Source organism: Panthera uncia, assembly GCF_023721935.1.
Source record: "Panthera uncia isolate 11264 chromosome C1 unlocalized genomic scaffold, Puncia_PCG_1.0 HiC_scaffold_4, whole genome shotgun sequence".
Lineage (NCBI taxonomy): Eukaryota > Metazoa > Chordata > Mammalia > Carnivora > Felidae > Panthera > Panthera uncia.
The window spans coordinates 50081183-50105370 of NW_026057585.1; the positions used below are offsets into that span (position 1 = coordinate 50081183).

Genomic DNA, 24188 nt, shown 5'->3' on the forward strand with positions numbered 1-24188 from the left:
AACCCCAGAGTACCAATGGCTGACAAGCCAGAGATGGCTAGTGGTGATCACTTCTCAGAAGAAGAAATGGTGGTAGGGAAAGATCATACAGAATGGTCACAGGAACCAGAGAACAGAGGGAAAGAATAAGAGGAAAAGAAGCTGCCTTACAGAGAAATAGTCAATGTAAAGAAATGGAAGGTAGTAAGACGGGGAGAAGTATGATAGGTAATGTATAATAAATGCCTGTGTTGATACCCATAGCAATATATGCTGTGCAAAGAGGTGCTGTGGGAAGAGAGAAGAGAGACACATAATGTAAGGCTGGAAGTTAAGGCAGACCAGAAGCACAGTCCTACCTGGGGGATATTTGACACTGGCCTCTAACTCAACTGGGCCAATTTTATTTGCTCAGAAATGTGCTACAACTGGCTCACTCCAGGTCCCAAGGTGATGAGAATGGTAGTAGGTATTCTCAGAACAAGATACATTTGTGCCTTGATACACTTAAAAAAATGTTTATTTATTTTGAGAGACAGAGTGAGCAGGGGAGCTGCAGAGAGAGAGAGAATCCCAAGCAGGCTCTGCACTGTCAGCACAGAGCCCCATGCAAGGCTCAAACTCATGAACCATGAGATCATGGCCTGAGCTGAAACTGAGTTGGACGCCTCACTGACTGAGCCACCCAGGCACCCCTGTACCTTGGTACACTTTATTGATAGTTTGCACCTCTGCACTGGCCCAGCAAACCCACAGGTAGCCTATCTCAGAACAGTGGAGTAACCATGGGGGTAAAAAGATATCTCTGACAAGAAATGCCTACACTGAGTTTCATGAATAATCAATCTTGCAGAACCCTCTCCTCAGTCAAATGGTTATCACTGGCAGCTAGTGCCTCTGTGGGACTAAGTTCTTTTTTCTCCAACAGAGAGAATAATGTTGAACATTCCATTCTGTATGGCCATCTCCATAAGGCTCTGAGATCATGCACTCTTTTCCTTGCATCAAAGTAATATCTATTCTTTGTGCCATTGTCCCTTTTGAAACAATCACGTACAGAACATTCAAGTGATTTTAAGAATAATGTTCATTTACCAATGAATGATACCTACAAAACATGAAATAAAATGTACCTATGTCCAAGAATGTAAATGTGGATGGAATTGAAGAAGCATTTCCAAGACTATTTGTAGCAGTAACCTTGGCTGTGTAACTGGATTCAGGCAATTCAGGGGTTAGGTTAATTCCAAGGTCCAAATGGTCACAATAATGATCATTACATTGCCTCTGCCAAGTGAAATTTTTTGGTCCAGTTAGCCTGTAAATAAAAGACAATTGTGTTTAGCAAGATACTTTATGAGTACTTGTTCCTTTTAGTACAAAAGGGATATAATATTTGAATATTCAAAATTCTAGACATTTTGTTAAGGTCAGTTGGATACATTAAGGGAATATTTATATTCTATGGTAATAAATAGGACCATATTTTCTCCCCTTTTTTAGTAGGATTGAGACATTTTTTTTTTTTAAGTAGACTCCACACCCAGCATAGAGCCCAATGCAGGCCTTGAATTCCCAGTCCTGAGATCAAGACCTGAGCTGAGATCAAGAGTCAGAGGCTTAACCAACTGAGCCACCCAAGCACCCCAGATTGAGACTTTTTGATGTGCATATAGATAAGTAAGAAACCCTGGCTGACATCCTGGCTCCTCAGGGCAGACCCAACTGTTACCCAAAGATCCATGGCCCTAGGCATTTACTGTACAAAAAGAAGTGCCAGCTTCTAGTACAGCCTGGAACCCTGGGCTCCACTTTCTTTCCCCCATTTCCTGCTCAGTTAGGCATGTGCAAACTATCCTATCCTTTGGATGGATTATGGAATCAACTCCAGGGAACAGAATCTCCCAGACTCTTCTTTGTGTGGACTTCCAGGTCACACAAAGATGCTTTAAAAAGAAACTCCTCTGAAGCTAATGGAAAGCTACCACAAGGAGGAGTCTATTTATATATTATGACCCTAAGAGTCTACAACCACAAAAGAAGGGATACAATGTGGCCAGTTTAACCCTATTAGAGCAGGGAGGAACATCCATAACATAAACCTTGGATGCTCTGAAGAGAACTCTGAGTTAGATCGCAGACCCAAGACATCAGTTCTCACACTTTGGATGAATGAACCAGTTTTAACTGATGAACACTAGAATTTTTGTTAAAGTACCTATCTAGAGGTGTCTATTGCTTCTCTCTGGTAAATATAAAACTGTTATTTCTAAATGCATATCTAACTCAATTTCTAAGTGTAGTCTAAGACAATACCTACAAAGCAGCTGCAAAAATAGTCTTTCACTCACTGTAAAGTATATGCAGTATATAGGTGGGTGTCTCGTCCTCTGTCCCAGATGCAGGTTACGGTCCCATGTTCTCCCTTCTGTATACAAGATAAGTTTTGAGGCTGTTCCGGAACAACTTTAAAAAGAAAGTGCAAAGCCTCATATTTTAAACACCACACAGTTGATATCTCCGTCACATTGTTATTTGACAATAAGACAATGATACTTCCCCTATGTCTAGTTCCATCAAGTTCATATTTGCTTCCAAGGCATGAATGTCTTTTAATAACAATAGTGAAAATGGATCAAACACTACATGCTGAGTCTTATGCATTGTGCATGGTTTTTCTCAATTAGATATCATAGCAGCTACATCAAGTATTTATTGTTATCATCCTCATTGTACTGAAGAGGAAAACTAAAACTTAGAGGTTAAATATCTGGCCCCAAATTACAAAACTGTGTTGTGGCAGAATCAGGGCTCCAGCCCAGGTGTAGCTGACTGGAGTCTAAGCCTTTTACCACCATATTCAACCATTTCCCCTGACAGCTGAACATCCAGTGCTAGCTTCATTACCAATGGTGATGATGAGTTTACTGATTCAGAGTGAGGTCCATTCAAATATTAGAAACCTTTAAACTTAATTTTTTTAAACTTCATATTTTTAATGTTTATTATTTATTTAAAATATTTTTTAACATTTATTCATTTTTGAGAGACAGAGAGAGACAGAGCGTGAATAGGGCAAGGGCAGACAGAGAGGGAGACACAGAATCCGAAGCAGGATCCAGGCTCCGAGCTGTCAGCACAGAGTCCTACGTGGGGCTTGAACTCATGAACCGTGAAACCATGACCTGAGCTGAAGTCGGGCGCCCAACTGACCGAGCCACCCAGGCACTTCAATGTTTACTTATTTTTAAGAGAGAGAGAGATAGAGAGAGCATGAGCAGGGGAGGTACAGAGACAGAGGGGGACAGAGGAACCAAGCTGGCTCTGACCTGACAGCAGAGACAGCTCTGACCCAGACACAGGGCTCAAACTCATGAACCACAAGATCATGACCTGAGCCAAAGTTGGATGCTCAACCAACTGAGCCACCCAGGTGTCCCCCAATATTAGAAACCCTTAAAAACTAGGGGGTCTTTCTCTTCCTAGACCTGATATTTGCTGCCAAGACACTTCTACCCATTAGCCCTAGTCATGTCCTTCTGAGTTGTATCATCTAAATCTAATTCCTGCAGAATCACTTGAAACACTTTATAAACATTTATAAGCTAATTCTTTTTTTGAATACTTTTTTTCTTTTTTAATATATTTTTTTAATTTTATTTTTTTAAATTTACATCCAAATTAGTTATCATATATTTACGCTAATTCTTTATGTACGTGGACACTGAGTACCTTCCATGAGTTGGGCACAGTGCTAGCTATGGACATACAAAGGTGTACAAGGCAAGATACCTTCTACCATAAGGTGTGTATTTGTAAATTAAGCCATGTTATAGTCAAAGGCAAAACCCAAGCTAGGAGTTTCTCAGATTTAGTGGAAGTAAGAAAAGACACTGTTAATCATTCATCTCATTGTACTCTAATACTGAGACCCACATGTAATAGATGTTTCCCTTGGGTGAGATAAAACAAGTATACCACTAAATCCCTAGATATTCTCTGCACCAAAAAAAAAAAGCTGTAATTGATGGAATAAATCCCCCCCCCCAACTTTTTGTTTTGTTCTTAGCAAACACCACAGACATGATAATTGCCCACTATGTGATGGTGGACAAGTTAACTTCTCAGAGGTTCAATTTCTTCATCTATAAAATGGGTATAATAGTATGGAGCTCATATAGTTTTGTTTGATGGAATAATAAATTTTCTTTTTTCCTAAAAGAACAGACTCTTTCATATATATATGAAATACGTATACATTACATTGAAATATATATCATGTATGAAACACACGCATGCGCGCGCACACACACACTGTATATACTGTATACACTGTTACAGTTCCCTGAGAAAGGGCTCAGGGAAGGAAATATTGTGAACATGGTTAAATGTATAAATACACTCTATATATCTGTATACATAACTACTTATGACTAATCCACTTAGAACACTACATTAACTTCTCATTTTATGTACTACTTTTTATTGATCTTGGAGCCAGCAATAAATTGCCTTGTTTTTCCATTTGTTTATTTTTCTTATTATTAATTCCAAACTCTCAAGCCAATTATCTGAATCACTGCTTACCATATTAAAATGCTGTTTCATTTGCCTGAAGACCTCTTTCTTGGGTCCTTGCGAACTTTCCAATAAGATAGGTTTCCTTTGTGCCTGGTACAATAGCAGCTGTTATTCTGATATTACCAGTACTTAGTATCATGGAAATTCCTTCTTTTTCTGGTGTTTGATATCCTATTTCTTAAATCTAATTCTTTCCTCTCCTTTAATTATTTGTGTTGGTGGGGTACATCCTCCAGTAATTCCCTGGAAAAGGGCACAGGGAGGAACTACTTTGACCATGACTAAAAATGTATTTATTCTACCCTCACACTTGACTGATACTTTGGCTGAGTATTAAATTCTAAATTGAGAAGAATTTTCATCTAGGATTCTGGAGACAATACTCTACTGTCTTCCATATTCTAGGGTGCTGTTGAGAAGCTTGAAGCCATCTGATTCTTTAAAAAAATTGTTTTTTAATGTTTATTTATTTTTAAGAGACAGAGACAGAGCACGAGTGGGGGAGGAGCAGAGAGAGAGGGAGACACAGAATCTGAAGCTGGGTCCAGGCTCCAAGCTGTCAGCATAGAGCCCGATGTGGGGCTTGAACTCGTGAACCACAATATCATGACCCAAGCTGAAGTTGGACACTTAACCAACTGAGCCACCCAGGCGCCCCAGTCATTCTGATTCTTGAACCACTGTTTTTCATCTTCAGAAGATTGTAAAATCGTTTCTTTGTCCCCACTATTCTGATTTTTCACAAAGATGTGCTTAATGAGGGTCTACTTTCTTTTGGATTCTTGGAGTGTATACATTCTGGGAACTTTTGTCCTTCAGTTTGGGAAACAGTCTTGAATTATTTTTCTGTTGATTCTCTCTTCTCTATTTTTATCTTTCTAAAAATCTCTAGTTTTCATCGGTTGGATCTTCCTCTAATTTTATATATTACCCTCTATAGTTTTAAGCTCTTCATCTTTCTGCTCTACCATCAAGGAAAAACCTCCTCAGTGTATATATCTAGTCTCTTGTTAAGTTTTTCATTTGTTTATCATTGGGGGCCATGTTTTCTATTCTCTGAATATTTTCTTTCCACACAGCATCCTATCTTTGTTCTGTATGCAATAGTTTCTCTCAATTCTCTGAGGGTATCAAGGATAGTTTTTGTTTTTTAATATTTCCTCCCTGAATACATTCTACTTCTTCCACTTTGCTTATATGCTTTGTTCCCTATGTTTGTTCTGGTTTCTATCTTTCATAGCAGACATTTTCCCCAGATCCTTATATTTTTACTCATGTATAGAAGTGAGGCACTATTTAAATTATAGATTGGAATTCTGCATGTGTGTCAGCTGAGGTGCATTTGCTGATTCTGGGTTTCACCCAGGGTAATCTGGCCAGGTTTTCTGTATTGTCAATTATTTTATTAAAAATTTTTTAAAATATTTATTTATTTTTGAGAGAGACAGAGCATGAGTGGGGGAGGGGCAGAGAGAGAGGGAGACACAGAATAATCAGAAGCAGGCTCCAGGCTCCGGGCTGTCATCACAGAGCCCGACGTAGCGCTCAAACCCACTAATGGGGAGATCATGACCTGAGCTAAAGTCGTATGCTCAACCGAGTCACCCAGGTGCCACAGTATCGTCAATAATTTTAGATATTTCCTCTTGGCCTTGTCAGATTTCTTAGAAAAGGATATTCTAACTTTAGTGGGGGAGAGTACAGGGTTGAAGGGAGCTATTTGTAGGTGTTCCTTTAATCCCTCTGTTTTTCAGCATGGTATTACCAATCTCAACTGAAGTGGTCAGAGCTAGTTTAGTGACCCTCTGATGCCAAGCCTCCAGTCTTATGCCAGAGTAGTGGAGCAGTGAATGTCTAGCTACATGGAATTTGGAAAGAGATCTGAGAATCTGTTTTTCAAATATATTTTCAATGGAATCTCTCATTTCTTAGTCCTATTTTACCCTTCCTCCCAGAAAGACATGATATCACCAATTTCTGAGTCTTTCTGGGGTGGAATCTTCTGCATTCAATCATGTTGCATCATGACATTTCTCATCGCTAGCTGCTGGCTAAGCCAATTATTACTGGTCTACCTGCTTTCTAGCTTCCAGAAGTTTGTTGATATGTCTCCCCTCCCATCCTAACCCTTCATAGGGTCTTTTGATGACCAAATGACATATAAAGCACGTGGTACTTTTAAGTAATTAAAAAGTTAGTTCTCACTCGTATCTTTACTCCTAAAAGTTTTCAGAGACTCTTATTTTAAAGAGCACAGCTTTTACTCACAAATCAAGTCAACTTCCCTAGCATGAGGTCCCCACACCCCAGGACTTGGTTTTGACAGAGACTATCTGTTCCAGGGGAAACCAGGCCTCATTCTCTTCAATACAAGTGTATAATAGCTGACACCAAAAAAAGGACAGAAATCAAAGCCTCTGAAAATTAAGATAGCTTGCAATATAATAAATTGTTATGAGTACTACAGTTGTTATTGTTTTTAAAAGCCCTACTTACTATGGGAAATTAATAGTCTTGGAAAAATAGCTTTCAGAAATATCAACAGTCAAGTATATGCTGAAAACACCCAAGGGGCACCTGGGTGGCTCAGTCGGTTGAGTATCTGACTTTGGCTAAGTCATGATCTCTCAGTTCATGGGTCTGAATCCCAGGTCGGGTTCTCTGTGATGAGTACAGAGGCCATTTTGGACCCTCTGTTCCCCTCTATCTCTGCCCCTCCCTCTCCCTCTCTCTCTCTCTCCCTCATAAACAAACAAACAAACATTAAAAGGCCCACCCAAGCAAGAATCCATTGTCTTTCATTTATTGCCTTGATTTTCTAAATAGCTTGTGGATCGATCCTATGAGGTTAAGCTAGAGCACTGATTGCTTAGTTACTGCACAATTGGAATGAGGTCTTGGCAGCAGAGCAGCCTAAGCCCTGGAAGGGGCTGGGAAGAAAAGGCTAAATTACCCATTCCCAGTTCTTAGAAAACAGCCAACTTTATGACAGCATCCTCAGGATATACAAAGGTACTGTGGACACCACTTATCACAGAAAAAGGGCTCTTTACTCCCTCACTAGATAGGATTAAGCTTGCTATACTAGGCAAAACCAAAATTCATTGTGTCTTTTCTTGGAATGACTAGCTGTACTCAGAAAAAGGTGCTACTTTCAGTCAGTCCTTCCCCTCAAAGGTGCTAACCTTGCTTGAAGAGCAGCCATTTGGTGGTGCGGTTACAACTAGAGCACACCGTGCAAGCAACATTCCAGCAGCACCACCCAACTTTGCTACACCACGACAGATCCTTTTGACCATCTCCCTGGGTTTTCTGATGCTGCAACTGTCACAAATGCATCTGCATATTCTGGATGGAAAGTTTTGAAAATGAAAAGGGGTTGTAGCACTCTAACATACCTAAGAAAAGGTAGGAAATGGAATGGGATGGCTAAAGACATGTGCAAGGACACTGACTTTCAAGGCTACTGTTAGCCTAGTAAATATGAAGAAAACAGCAGCAGCACTGTGAACACCCACAACTGACATCTATGCCTGGGAATATCTAATACACATATGTAATGTTGGTCTACTAACAAGTTACCCCAGGGTAAAACATTCATGTGTTCTGAGGACAAGGAAGGTGAGGACCAATGGTGATTTTTAGAAAAGTTTTGATTTTGTCTATCACTTTTTTATACTGTTCTTTTAAGGGAAATGGGGTCGCCTACCCAACACACTGTGCACAGGAATAAAAGAGTCAAGCCACATAAAACTTCAACCCTAATGCTTATCACCTAGGTGCATTCCATGGGCCTGGTACTAGATTAAGCACTTTGCATACTGAGTGTCATCTATTCACTACAACCATTTTCTGAAGTACGTGTTAGTATCTTCATAACAGACAGAGAAACTGGGGCTCAGAGAATTGAAACTGCCTACTGCTAGTGACAGGGTTGGGCTTCAAAGCCCATGTTCCTTTTAGGACACCACAGGCAGTCAGAGCCAAGAGTACATGACCCATAAATGGTATGAATAGGAGGCCCTGAACTGGAAGAGGAGGACTGGCCTGGTTTATATCTTCTCAGCCTCCAGTGATTTGTTCAGCTGTTTGCTTGGTATTCTACTCACTGCTTCTGGTGACTCTCCAGCAAGATTGCTTGGCACCAACCATATCCTTGCAGGTCAAAGAATAGTGGTTTCCATCTTTAGGAAAGAGTCTCATTGAGCTCTGTAACACTGTCTTCATGTCAGGGGCCCTGTCCTTGCATCTTTGTCAGTCAGACTAATATACCAATTCCTCCTACTCTCCCATGCCTCTCACTGGCCACTCCAGAGCTTATCTGCAACCACGGAGGCACAGAATGAGATGGGATGACTCAGAGCCCATGCAATCTCACTGGATTGCCCGGCTGGACCTTCAAGGCTACAGGTTGTAGGCTGTAGGCTACAAGCTTTTGGCAGGTGTGCTGCCAGCTCACCCTAGGCATAGCAGCTGCCTGGAGGGACCAGCAGTGCAAGCTAAGTGGGGGAGTTGATACCCTGTGGGTGAACTTTGACCAATGACAGATAGTTAAATTCTCCTCGTTCTCTGTCATTGTATTTCCATACTTTTTTTTTTGGGAATGTCCCTAGTGACCAAGCAACCAGCTGTATTTTCTTTCGATGCTGTGGCCAGCTCAGTAACTTGACCTCCTTGTGTTTGCTTTGGTCCCTTCCTGGCTCACCCCCTCACTCTTGCTTCCCTGAGACTACTGAATTCCCCTCTCCCAATGAAGCATAAGCATGTCAGTTCTGCCTCAGGGAGCTTTCTAGAAAACCCAGGTAAAGATAGTGTGACAATAGTTTTCTTTTAACCTCTGATAAGTATAACCTGTGGTCAGGAGTAAGTGTGGATGTAAGGACCATTAAGTTAGGGAAAGGAGAACTGCTCAGCTTTGGGTGGTCAACCTGGACTTCATAAGTCAAAAAAGGTACCTCTTTCGTCTTTTTAGGAGGTTGTAGCTTTGAATTAAATTCTCATAAATCAAGAAGCCATGAAGAGTCAGCTGCAGAGATTCTCTTTCCTGCCACTGGAGTCCAAGGACAACAGGTAAATGGTCTTAATGGGTAAAACACTAGTGGGCAGGGGAGGGGATAGGGGGAGGGAGAAAAAGAGAGATAACACTACTAAATGAAACCCCAATTCTATTGATTTCTGGATTTCTGACATTGAGATGCTCATATTGCTATCAAGATGAAATATATCCATGTGGCATGAAAAGAAAGAACAGTCCTATATTTGGATTTCTGTATAACACATGACAAATATCGAAAGATGACTAGTTTTTAAGAATTCAGAATGGAATGCTCACCACCAACTGAGATCTCTGCCCCACATATTCGAAACTCCTTGTTTTTGCTACATGCCAATTTGCAGAGAAACAGGGTTGTACCCAGAGGAAGACCAGTGACTTGGGAACTGAGGGAGTAACCATGCAGAAAATGGATTTGTCTGTCAAACTTGTAGAGGATTAACCTGTTAACACTGGGGTATTGTGAGCAGCCTTGTTCAGGCTTCAAAGAGCATGAAATATTGACAGCTGATCCAAGTGAAATTACACGGGAAGGCTTCACGGTCACATCTCCTCTCTTGCATACATCTGCAATAAGACACAAGTCAGCACATAAGAAATCCATCTCAAAATGGTAGGTTTGTGTAATCCTCAAGAGCAAGGTAAAATTAATCCCATCAAATCATGGAAATATAAATAACCTACACTGCTCTGGCTGAATTGGTGATGCACAATGAGAACAGAAGGTAACCACATTAAAGTCTAATTGTATTTGAATTAAAATACGCATCCTTCTCAAAACAGTTATACTATAAGCAGAACCAAAAGTGCTGAGAAAATAGGGTTGGGAGAACATTCAGGAACATGGGACCAGGAAAAATCAACCTCTCTTATATGCAGATTATTCCTCAGGCTACTGAAAAGTACTTCCCAGAATAAATCACACTTGTTTCCATTCTCATTTATGATTTATAAGGCTTACTTCATTACTCAGACCAAAAAGAAAAATAATGGTGTAAGGGGCTATTAGAAACTCCAAGGGATAGATTTAGGAATAACACTTTCTCTTGCTGTATTAATGGTATAAAGTTTGTATAATCTAGAACATTATTTTATAACAAAAGAAAATATTCAGTGGCTCTGTTATGTTTGTGGTTGGCATCAAGGATGAAAATTAGGTCTTACCATGCCATATTTTGGTATTCCTTCAAGATGCAAGACCCTGGGCTAGATGAACCATAACCCAATACAGCTAATGTGACACTACATGAAAAGAGTTTGTTTATTGACAGATACTACATTAAACTCATTAAAAGAGAGGTCATTCTTACTCTCCAGAAGCTTTTGTGTAAATAAATATGACAACTATTCAGAAATGAACAGTTTTTGGTGGTACTGCCAGTGAAAGAACATCAGAATTATAGATTTGCCCTGAATTCTCAAATGTGATAGAAAGCCTCTACTGAAAGTCTCTTCTTTTTTTTTTTTTTTTTTTTTGTAATTGTAAGACTCCTTTGATTAACTATCCTAAACAGGAATTGGTAGAAAAAGTTATTTTTTTCAATGTTTATTTATTTTTGACAGAGAGAGAGAGAGAGAGAGACAGAGCATGAGTGGGTGAGGGGCAGAGAGCGAGGGAGACACAGAATTTGAAACAGGCTCCAGGCTCCGAGCTGTCAGCACAGAGCCCAATGCGGGGCTTGAACCCATGGACAGCGAGATCATGACCTGAGCCAAAGTCGGGCAGTCAACCAACTGAGCCACCCAGGTGCCCCAGAAGAAGTTATTTATATCAAATAAATGAAATACTAAAAATTCCCTATAAATGAAAAATTCTTTTTTATTTTTAGAACTGAAAAAGTCTCTCCCTTTCTCTTTCCTCACCCTATCCTACTTGTATATTTGTTCTCTGCATCTTTAATTTTCATTGATCTTAAGTAAAAAAGTAAGCTCCCAAAAAAGAAAAGGCAGGGAAAGCATCAGCCATTATTTTTTTAGCATAGTTGAATTTGCTCACAAACACCCTCTGTTAAAATGCACTACCGTTTTAGTAAAACATTCATTCATGAAGTCAGCTTTGTGGTTACCTACTCACTTAATGAGAAATGATATGATTGGACTCATGTTAATCAGTATAAATTAAATAAAATGCATATTAGTTACAGATATGGAACCAGATATACCCACTTAAAATGATAGAAGATTGACTACAAAAGACCAACTACCAGAACAATTGCCATGAATATATATTTCATCTGTAACTGAAAATTTAACCCATAAATCCTTCTACTGATTCAATTATAAAAATATCTTACCTATATTTGCTTTAGCCAACAACAACACAATGATAAAAATAAGTGCCAGTGAACACCCTCCATTTGTTTGTGCCATGAACAGTCAACTCTGGAACACACCTCTGTAATTTTCCTTGTAAAAGAAGACAAATTCATTCATGTTAAATACATTCAGAAAATACCAGGACCAACACCATTCAGAAAGGCTTAAAATGCCCCTTTAATTTCTCTGTATCATTAAGATTTGGGTGTTTTTCTTTTTAAATGAAGTATACCTTAAAACTTGTAAACTGAAAATCTTAACCACCTCTAACCCCATTCACTTATGCTTCTTGGAGTTGGCAAAGGGTGGGAGAAGAGGTATGGCCTGTGGAGTCCTTTAGAACTGGGTTTAAGAACTCTGAGACTGGGAGCAAGTTACTTAACCTTCCGAGCCTCAGGTGCACACAAAAATTGTTTTCTTCCAAACAGGGTTGCACCATCATAGTCAAACATAATGGTGTTAAATCCCAAGACTAATGAGAATTTCTGATCTATTCATGTGCTTCCAGAACAGAAGATTAAAAAGTGGCTTATAACCCTCTCCTAGAACTTAGTGAAAAATTGATCTCTTTGGTCATAAGAAAGGGAGTTGTTTGAGTCTTCTACAGAAGTTCAATTTTACTTGTTTGTTTGCTTGTTTATTTATTACTCATTTATTTTACTAAGTATTCCTATCTCGAATGGTTCAGAAAATGCAAGCTGGTGATTTCTGATTGTTTCCAAATTTAAACCTAAGGAATGGTTCTACTAATCATTAGGGAATTCTCTAAATTCTATTTTAAGGTGGGCCAAAAATCCATAACATATGCTGGAAAGTTCTGCGATGTTAGGCTATTGGGAACCAGCCAATGCAAATGTTCACGTCTTACTCCCATGCCTAGAGATGTGCCAGAACATACTAGACATTCTCAGAAAAATTCACTTATTCCTTTAACGGGCTACCTTTCATGTGCCAGGCACAATGTTAAGTGCTAGAGATATAACAGTACTGCGCTAGTGTTTTTCGTTTGTTTGTTTAGTTTTGTTTTGTTTTTTAGTTTTGAGAGAGAGAGAGAGAGAGAGAGAGAGAGCGAGCAGGCAAGCATATGTGAGTAAGTAGGAGAGAGGAGCAGAGCACCAGGGAGGGGGGTGGGGGGAGAGGAAGGGAGACAGAGAGAATCTTAGGCAGGAGCCCTACACAGGACTTGATCCCACAACCCTAGGATCCTGACCTGAACCTAAATCAAGAGTTGGACACTCAACCAACATAGCCACCCAGGTGCCCCGGCTCTAGTGGGTTTATAGAAATGTGCCCACTTGCCCCTTTAACTTTTCTACCTCTAGCCTAGTCATCACTCGTCTTTTCAATAGTCTTTGCTGGTTGCTCTTCCTTCTCCTCCTGACTTTCAACTCTTGGAGGACCTCAGCTCACTCAAGACATTATTTTCTATTTCTACTCCTGCCCCAGGATATCTCATCTAGTCACCCAGCTCCACATCTGGTCACCCGGTTCTAGAAATCATTTGTATGCTAATGCCTCTCAGATGCACATCTTCATCTCAGACTCCAGTGTTCCAGTCTGTCTCTTTGCATCACCTCTTGATCTCTAATAGTACTCAATATTAACACATTCAGTTGGTCTCCCTTCTCCAAATTGGTTCTTTCCCTAGCCCTTTTTATTTCAGTAAATAACATTCTTGCCCCCTAAGTTGCTCAAAAACCTAGAAGTGGACCTTGAGTCCACTCTCTTTCTCATTCCCTACAACCAGGTCATCACTAAGTCTCGTTAATTTTACCTCCAAAATATATTACAGATCAATCCACTTCTCTCCGTTTCTACTGTCCTCACCCTAGTCCAAAAGCCAGTCATCTCTCCCCTAGATGACTATAGTAGCTCCTTAATGTGTCTTTCCAATCCATCCTTACCCCTTTCTAGGTCATTTTCACATACTGACTACCTTTTAGAAATATAAATAAGATTACATTACATGTTTCATACTACCACCATTCACAGCCCTTCAATATGTCTATTGTTGTTAGAATAAAATCCAAAATCCTCACCGCAGATGCTCTCTTGGGCAATGTATGGCCTCACTTCTCCTGTGTTGCCACCATCATTTGCCATACTTTTCTGCCTTGCTCACTCTGCTCCATTCATACTGGCTTTCAGACTGTGCCCCTAAATAAGGCATGTCTTTTGCTGCCCAGAGATTCTGCACTTTCCATTTCGTCTGCTAGAATCCTCTTCCTCTGTTTCTTAGTGGCTGGCTGACTTATATCCTTCAGATCTTAGATCATGTGTTACTTCCTCAGAGAGCCCCTCCCTGATCCCCTAGCCAAAGTGGTCTTGCCCAGCTACTTTCTACTCATCACCCTATTTATTGCTTCATGGTACAATCTGTAACTACTGTGTTTATTTACTTGACTACTTGTTTGTCATCTATTTTTGTGTGAGAATTTAAGCTACCATAAGAGCAGGAACACTGGCTCGCTGCTCAATGCCAGCACCTAGCACTAGGAAAGAGTATTCAACAAATATTTATTAAAAGAAAGAAAAAGGGAGGAAGGGGAAAGAAATATGAGCTATTAAAAAACTCCTTATAAACATGCCTGTGGTAGGCAGAATAATGGCCCGCAAAAGATGTCCATGCCTTAATCCCTAGAACATGTGTATATATTACAATTCATGATAGAGGGACTTTGGAGGTGTGATTACTGCTAAGGATCTGAGATGGGGAGAATATCCTGTGTTATTCAAATGAGCCCAATCTAATCAGGTGAGTCTTTAAAAGTAGATGAGAGAGGCGAAAATGTCAGTCAGGGAGCTATAATATGACAAGGACTGATATGAGAATCTACAGTGGCAGATTCAGGAGGGTGCCATGAGCCAAAGATTGTGGTGGCCTCTAGAATCTGAGGGTGAGTCTCAGTTTACAGAAAATATGAAATGTGTTTCTTATCGCTCTTGGTTTAAAATGTTTGAAAAACATTGATCTAAATTAAAAGCTGATAGTTTCCCTTTCTCTAAACCATACAGTCCAAGGTCACAGCCTACAATGGCCTCTGTGAGCTAATTTCTGTCTATATTACCAACCACATCCATCTCTACTCTCTAGCTGCTTAGTTTTCCTGCAACATCCTGTTGATGTTATTCTCTTACTTTTCCACTGTTCTTAGAATGGCTAAATCTTTTTTTTTAATTAAAAAAATTTTTTTAAGTTTATTTACTTTGAGGGAGAGAGAGCGTACACACAAGTGGGGGAGGGGCAGAGAGAAGGAGAGACAGAATCCCAAGCCATCAGCGCAGAGCCCAATTCAAGGCTTGAACTCACAAACTGTGAGATCATGACCTGAGCTGAGATCGAGAGTCAGACGCTTAACCGATTGTACCACCCAGGTATCCCTAGAATGGCTAAGTCTTATGCATCCATTCCAACTCAGCTCAGACACTTTTTAGTCAGCCATTCAATCAACAAATATGTATCAAGCAGTTGTTGTGTGGCAGGGTCTAGGGATAGAGTGAAGAACAAGATAGTGAGGGTTTCTGCTCTCATGGAACCAACGTTCTGGAATAAGGAGACAGAAAACAAATAAATAACAAATTCAGACAATGATAAAAGAAAACCACAAAAGAAGCTAAGGGGAGAGAAAGACTGGGGAGGAGAGAAGCTGGTCAATGCAAGAGGTGAAGTTGGAGCCGAGACTGGCACAAGCCAAGTGAAGACTCAGGATGAAGCCCAGAGGCAGAGGAACAAGCTGGCTATGGGTGAGTCACAGGAAAAAAAAGGGCAGGGTGGCAGGGGAAGTGACTGTGGGGAGAATGGTAGGACATGAAATGGAGAAGAAGCCAGGAACCAGATCTACCATGGGTTTGTTTACCATGGAAGGGAGCCTGGATTTTACTCTCAAATCTATAGGAAACCAAATTCAACGTTTTTAAAAAAATTTATTTAACTGAGTTTTAATTGGGGATAAGTCAAGGTGTTACAAGATATGAATTACATTAAACAAACACATGCAAAGGCAAAAAGCAAACAAAAAAGTTAGTCTTGGCCTCGTGTATGGGGACCAGAGTAAAGCCAGCAGACCAGTAGTGTCTATTCATGTAGTGTCTATTTTATTTCTATTTTAATGTAACTACATTAAATCTGATTCTGCCACATCATGGCTGACATCATTAATAGTAAGTTTTTCTTTATTACCACTATCTTACTTACTTCATTAAAATTTGTAATATTCTAGCATAAAGAAAATTACAAACTGAATGAGAAGACAACTAGAAGATGATTGGATTATGAACAAACAGTTACATAGGGGATTAAATAAATTTCTGCTTCTTGACTATAAGGGGTATCTACAGGGTATCTTTCAATATGCTTTGCAATTTATGGAGCTATGACATTATCCAAATAAATAAAATAGTAATAGCAAAATATTTAATTAGTTATAAGAATGTTTTAAATGTATAAATATGAAATATGCATATATAAAACACATATTAAATATGTACATAAGAAATATATATGAAATATACATATATGAAATACACACACACACACCCCTATATATGAAATAGGCAAATTAGAGGATAGAGTTGAGTTTATATAGTACATTGAGTTTGCTCAAAACACGAGTTTGCTCATTTTCTTTGAATACCCAGTAAAATAGTTTCTCCTCTTATAAGAAACTCAGAACCCCAAAGACCTTCAAGTAAATGAGGTATCTTCTAATAAAATGAAACTTCCTATCAACTGTAAACATCTTTCAGACAGCCTGCCTGGAGGGTTGATATTAAAACTACAACTCTATCTTGAATCAGAAAATCAAAGAGAATGCTGCCTCACTGACTCGTCACTGACCCATCACTCAAGTTGTGACAGTTTCCACACAGTGAAAATACTATCTCAGTGAGGGGGACAAGGATGAGCCAGAAATGCTACAACTGGCAGGAAGGCAGAAGCAAGGATAACTCCCCGGTAAGTATCTTCCTCTGTTGCTCCAGGAAGAAGCACAAAATACACATTACTGCAAAACTGTGTTTTAGTAGGCTAGGAAAAACCCTTACCACAGGTGATAACTGCATGTAGGCAGGAGCACTTCCTACTTCCACATTACTTTACTTAACGTGGTAGCACTATGTTAAGTTCAAGGGGGCAGTGTAGTATTGTGGAAAAGAAAAAAGCTAGTGAACCTTAGTTCCACTGTGCGCTATTAAGTGTAAGAGTGCCATTTCCTCATTCTTACAGTGCATACAGTAATAGGAACCTGGACAAAGTTACTGGGAAGATTAATATGATAGTGTCATGGACCTATGAGATTACCTAGAACAAAGTAGGCACTCCACTGAGGCTAGCTCCCATTTTCCCTTCTGGGTCCTGCTTTTGCATCTCTCTCTCTCTCTCTCTCTCTCTCTCTCTCTCTCTCTCACACACACACACACACACACACACACACACACACACACACAAGCAGGGGAGGGGCAGAGAGAGGGACAGAATCCCAAGCAGGCTCCCCACCGTCAGCACAGAGCTCAACATGGAGCTTGAACTCATGAACTGTCATGAGATCATGACCTGAGCCCAAACCAAGAGTCAGACGCTTACCGACTGAGCCACCCAGGCACCCCAATGGATGTCTTTTCTAAATCACTTATGACTTTTACCACACTGGAACTATACGTTTTGTAAAACTAGGTTTAAAAAAAATCATATGCTAGGCTATCTTTCTTTTTTTTTAATGTTTATTTCTGAGAGAGAGAGAGAGAAAGAGAGAGAGAGAGAGCAGGGGAGGTGCAGAGAGAGAGAGGGAGACACAGAATCCAAAGCAGATTCAAGGCTCTGAGCTGTCAGCACAGAGCCCCACACGGCTCTAACTCACAGACTTCAAGATGATGACCTGAGCCAAAGTCAATGCTTAATTGACTGAGTCACCTGGGTGCCCTGAGGCTATCTTTATTCTTAACCTTAGTATCAAATACTTGAATAAGTCAGAGGAGGAAGGCACTTCAAAGGTTAGCTAGTCACTGCCATGATCCTGCTGCTCTTACCCTCCAACAGCTGACATTTCAGTCTGGGACACTGCAGAACAACCAAATGACGTTCTAGATGTCTATCAAGGTTGACTCTCTTACAAATGCATACTATTAATTACCCAGTTGACTCAATGAGGTGGAGTACAAAATCCTTCCCTTCTGCTGGCAAAGCTACTTATAGACATGTCTTAGTGGTGGCATCTCAGTACAAAGACCACACTTTGGAGGTTATCTATTTCACCTTCCCCATTTTACAGATAGATAAGTCAAGGTTTAGAGAAAAGAGGGGGACTTGCCAAATGTCATTAATAGCAGAATCGAGATCTGAACATAGATTTTCTGATTTCTAATCTAACATTACTTCAAGCATGTGAGACTGCTTCTGATTAGTAGCAACAATAGCAGCATAATAGTAAAAATAGTGCTAATGTTAATTCTACCATCAAAACTAATGCTTAGTTTATTGATTTCTTACTATATTCCAGGCACAATGCACATTACATGCATTCTTTATCATACCCACTAGTAAAGCAGTTATAATGCCTTATGCTTTAATCTTCACAAGTTTGAATCATTCTGATGCCCTTCCTCAAAAGAGAATGAGACAAACAAATACAAAAACAGTATAGAGACAATATGTAACCACCTCTAATGATCTATTCCACTAGGATGATGGAAAAGGAAAATCAAATCCACCAAGTAGCAAGCTTGCAACTTAGCCATTGGAGTCAACCTTCTTCTCCATGACTTTTCATGAGCTAAGTCATGAAAAAGAACAGTCTCCTGACTGAAGCATTATCTCCTTTTTCCTTCTGAGTCTGCCATTTGGTGAAAAAAATCTCACAAGCTCTAACATGGACAAATGCTGTGCTGTCTGACCCTGATCATCAAATCAGTCTCCTTATGATGTCATGTTAGGTGATGTGACTGGCAAGGAAAGTAACATCACCTTAAACCTCTCTGCTTTTTCTTCTTTCTACCCAATAGTCCCAACACACTTTACATCAACAAACTAGACAGACACTGTTTTCCTTTCTCGAGAGCAGCTGAGGCTCTCTAGAATTTCCTCCAGTCTCACTGGTAAGCATTTGTACTCCTAACTTTACCTATACGTAGGCACATTCTTTTCTTGCTTGAAAGCAGGAGACTTCTGAAGTGTTTCTGAAGTGTTGGTCCTTTTTTTTTTTTTTTTAATTCTGTTGGAGGGTTTTCTCCTTTCCCTCTTTATGACCTCTTCATCATTTTTCTTAACAAAAGTTCCTTTACACATTTCCCCCTTCTTTTATATTTTTCTGAAATGTTCTTCTGTTAATTCTATTTGCCTTTATTTCCATTTCAGATATATCACACTGGACATAATAAACAGACTCTTGAAATACTGCATATAAATAAATTAATTTAAAGGGCATAAGGGAATCTTATCTCAACCCTGGAATCATTTGTACTGTGAACTGTCTTATAAATTGAACAAGCACTTCATTTTGTAGAGATTTCATTTTGTAGAGAACTACAAAAAAGAAATAAAAGAAACAAGACATGGATGGAGTCCTGAAGAAATAAGGTACTCTCAAGTCAATTGGTGTTATTTGGTTTGTTTCCTGTTTTCTTTCTTTGATTAGCTCCACAAGCCAACAATTTTCATAGCACTTAAGTTTTTATTTTTTTTTTTGAGTTTTTAAATTTATTTTGAGAGAGACGGAGATGGCATGAGCAGGGGAGGGGGAGAGAGAGAGAAGGAAAGAGAGAATCCCAAGCAGGCTCCGTGCTGCCAGTGAGGAGCCCGATACAGGGCTTGAACTCACAAACTGTGAGGTTATGACCTGAGCCAAAACCAAGAATTGGTTGCATAACCGACTGAGCCACCCAGATGCCCTGCACTTGTTAAGTTTTAACAATCCAACCTTCTTGGGGCACCTGGGTGGCTCAGTTGGTCAAGTGTCTGACTTTTGATCTCGGGTTAGGTCATGAACTCATGGTTCATGAGTTCGAGCCCTGCATCAGGCTCTGTGGTGACAGCATGGGCCTGCTTGGGGTTCTCTCTCTCCCCTCTCTCTCTGTCCCTACCCCACTTGTGCTCTCTCTCCCTCTCTCAAAATAAATAAATAAACTTAAAAAAAAATCCAACCTTCTCTATTTTCACCCTCCGTATCCATCTAGAGCTATAAATAAAATAAGTCGTTGTCTTTCGGGAAGGATGATGTACTGGGAAGAGCATGGTGCCTGGGGCTTGAGGCCTGGGTGCCTGGTTCTTCCATTTCTACCTGTGTCACCATCCCAAGTAACTTCACATTTCAAAGCCTCTTTTCCTTGTTTGAAAAATGGCAACTGACATTTATTGAGAAAATTAAATCTCTTTTACTAACTTTTTTTCCTTAGTTTATTGGAAGGGTTTCTCCTTGGTCTTCCTCAATCTTGAAGTCTCTATTTATGGACAGTGGCAGAGGGTGGGGGGTTCATCTTAACATCTTGGGTATTATTATCTTTGGATTCTGGCAAGCTTTGCTTCACCTTGTAACCTCAACCATGGAGTCTTTTCATAAAGTGCTACGAGGCATCAAAAATATTAAAGCACATTGCAATTAGTCTGTTTAAAGAATTTTCTAGGAATTTCACAATTAAAGATAATTGGAGGCACACTGCCAGGGGGTGGGGTGAGCTGAGACTGGTGATCATCATTCCACAATGTTCCTAAAGGTTTCTTATATAAATGAAAAATTCAGTTGAAGTCTCTACACAAACAACTCCATGTCTCAACATCTCTGCCTGATGTTTTACTCAGTGTTTACCTTTTCCTCCGCATATCACTGTAAAAGAGATGTAAATTAAGATTCTAATCTTCATCATCTTTTACAGGCATTTACTTAGCAATTTATCACAATGCAGAGCATATATTTGAGTTGTTAATATTAGGTCATCTGCTATATAAACTATTGGTATCTCTATGCTACAGGTGGGAAATCCTCAAGTTGACCAAGTTAACACAGAAAAGCCAGAAGTGGGGCGCCTGAGTGGCTCAGTCAGTTAAGCATTTGACTCTTGATTTTAGCTCAGGTCATGATCTCGCGGTTCGGGAGTTGGAGCCTTGCATAGGTCTCTGTGCTGACAGCTCAGAGCCTGCTTGGGATTCTCTCTCTCCCTCACTTTCTGCCCCACCCCCACTTTCTCTCTCTGTCTCAAAACAAACTTAAAAAAAAAGGAAAACCCAGAAGTAAATTCAAAATTAGATAAATTAGAACTGCCTTCCATACTTGAGTTTCCTCATTTGTAAAATGAGAATAAAAATAGTACCGACGTCACAAGATTATTGTGGAGATTAAATGAGCAGCTCTTATTACAGTGCCTGGTATATAGCAAGAGTTCCATAAATATTATCTGCTTTTATTATTATAAGAAAAAAGGATAATATCACCTACTTTTCAAGGATATTATCAGAATTGTTGGACAGGCTTGCTTTTTGACCTTTCTCTTTGCCTATTCATCTGACTCATCACTGAAAGATTAATTTGATTAAAGCTAGATCCCATACCTTCCTTGTAATAGGTGACTTTATGCCACCTATCACCCATGACATACTAAGTGTTCTCCTAATTATTGTCTTCTCAAACAGTTTTCCTTTCTTGAGGACAGGAACTGGGTCTTACACTTCTTTATATTTAGTACAGTGACCAGCACAATGTCTTGAACATAATAGCTGTTCAATACATATTTGTATTAAAAAAAAATCATTGTTTCCATTAGCAAAGAGCACCACAAGATTCCAAGAACAAAAGGCATTGGACAAACCTTCTTTGGGATTTGGCTTTCTTTTTACATGGGTCTGCACAAATTTACATGTAGAAGTTGAGAGCAGTGCTGTGAGTGTAATTACAAAGATGACAGATAACTGGCCAGAGGACAAAGCAGGTATACTAATACAAAAATAAGTCCACACTTGAGAAATAATGTGCAAAATCTACTATACTGAGAGGATTCTTCTCCCATAAAAATCTTACATATGCTTTAGAATTTTTTTCACCCTGGAACTCATTCTAACACATGATTCAGAGCTTGCCAAAATTTGGAAACTGACCATCCTATGTAATCATCATGACATTCAAGAAACAAGACACATCAAAGAATGTTGCAGACTCTTATAGAGCGTTTCATGCCTAACAAAGTACTACTGGTAATGATTGAGGATTTTACTTTACAATGCGGAACAAGTGTCAGCTCTTAGCCACTAAGGTTATATGTTGGACAGAGAAACAGGGCACTGTACCATTTCCAGTTAATGGGCAATAAGAATATAATGTTTGTCCAAGTGGAAGTGGATATAATGTTATGAGCCGGCAAGAAGCACGAAGTTTGGAGCCAGGAACTTGAAACTCACCATCTCTGTGAAAGCAGGGAAGTTTCCGTATCTGTAAAGTGAGAACACTAATAGCCACTTCATCTACTTTTAAAAGAATTATAAAGGATCACAAAATACACTCAAAGGCCAGGTACATAGTATAGGCTCAGCAAAGACTTTTATCTACAGAGGATATACACATAAGGGATTATAACAATTATCCAGAGGTAAGGGATAAAGATTAATTTTGTCCTGTTCTCTGGACATACCTGGGTAAAGTCTTTTGTATGTTTCTGGGTTATGAAGTTTAAGATGTCCATCTAATCATGCAGATACTTAATCTCTTATAATGCTTATACTTGTGCCCCCTAACCAGCTGAGAAGAGCCTTCCCAAAGACATTCCTCAAATGAGGAAATTGAGTCTGGCCGGTGGCTAGCCAGTGGGCTGGGCTTGCCCTTCCACGAGCAGCTAATGCGCCAGGTAGGGACTCCAGGTGTGTTTATGGGAAAGTGCTGCCGATGATGGGACAGTACACCCACCACGCGAGACTTAAGACTGCAATGCCTTAGAAAAGGCCCATTTTCTAGCCCGAGTCACGCCAACACTGGACCCCGAGTCGTGCCTTCGGCCCTTTCCCCAGATGCCAGCCCTCCCTGCCCCACACACCCACCATTCTGCGTCCCGGGAGGCTCACTCAGTCTGAGCGCCCTCTCCCCTCTTCCTAGCCGAACCCCAACCTGGCACCCTCAAGTGCACATCAGCACCCAGAGAGCGAGGACCTTGACGAGGAGAACTCCCAGCCGCACCCAATGCCCCGGGAGAGGCGAGGCACGAAGTCCGGGCATTCAGACACCCAGCTAAGTCCGTGTCCCGGGGTCCCCGGCGCCCCCACCCCATTCGAGCCCCTGGTCACTCACCGCGCGTCGCCGGTATGAGGGCGGGGGCTGGGGCTGGCGAGGCCCCCGCGGCCCCGGCGCTCGCGCTCGTGGCGCACGTGTGGCTCTAGCCCTGGGCGTCCGGGCGCCAGCGCGCGCCCTACTGCCGCCGCCCCCGCCACGTGCGCCTGGTCGACCCCGGGGCGGGGGGCGCGCGCGCGCGCGCGCGACGGTGGAGGAGGGCGGGGCACGTGCAGCTGCCGGACCCTTGGCCCAGCGGGCGCCTGCGGTTTCCCCGCCGCGCTCCACGACCAGCCAGGACCTGGTCCTGCCCCCCGCCCCCGTGGGCTCCCAGTGTCGCCCGGAGCAAGGGGATTATCGCTGGGCACCTGCCTTCCCGACACAAAATGCGGACGCAAAGCCTTCGCTTCTAAGGTTGAGCGAGCCTTGACGGAGTTGGTGCGGTGAATTACGTGCGAGGTAGGACCAGCCCGACAAAACCATGTCCTCAGCTTGCACAGCCACAAGGAGTCACTTTGTTGACTCATGTTAGAGTGAGAACTTTCCTCAGAGATGTCCTTCCTCTACGCGCTCTGCGCTGCCCGCCTCTCTCCGCACGCTCGCGCAGGCTCTCCACGGTGGGCAGTGGGATGACAGATAACTAGCACTCTTAGATGGCATGACACCGACCCTAAGTGGTCCCGTGTTCGATATGTTGTAAGTGGGGTTCTGAGGGAAGGGGGAAAACTGCACACAAATGCAGAGGGGATGACAGCAGGACCCTTAACTTATGACAGTATTTCACTGGATCTAGGAATTCATTGACGATACTACTTACCGTGTTTTAGGTACCAGTAAGAAATAAGACTTGTCACATAAGCTATGACACATGCTTTCTTGTCACCTAATGTCTTTTGATTAAATTTTTATTTATTGAAATATCCCTTTTAGATTTATTTAGAAATATGTTTGTATTATCTAACACTCTTCTTCATTCACAAAAGGAGAAGGGAAATACAAGCAAAATCAATTGGTTAAGATAT

General features: G+C 40.8%; 1 protein-coding gene across 4 annotated transcripts in view; it reads right to left on the bottom strand.

Annotated features, from left to right (window-relative positions):
* Positions 1–12075, bottom strand: part of IL12RB2 (interleukin 12 receptor subunit beta 2) — a 132448-nt gene extending 120373 nt beyond the window's left edge. For all 4 annotated transcript variants that reach the window (XR_007454767.1, XR_007454768.1, XR_007454769.1 and 1 more), the window contains exons 1-4: positions 11908–12075; positions 9893–10180; positions 2331–2445; positions 1113–1297 (exon numbers count right to left, since the gene is read on the bottom strand). Coding sequence is in view for 1 of the 4 variants with exons in the window: in XM_049617036.1 (XP_049472993.1) it covers positions 1113–1297; positions 2331–2445; positions 9893–10180; positions 11908–11983 (664 nt within the window). In the remaining 3 variants the exon portion in view is untranslated. The remainder of the gene's footprint in view (positions 1–1112; positions 1298–2330; positions 2446–9892; positions 10181–11907) is intronic.
* Positions 12076–24188: the final 12113 nt, after the last annotated feature.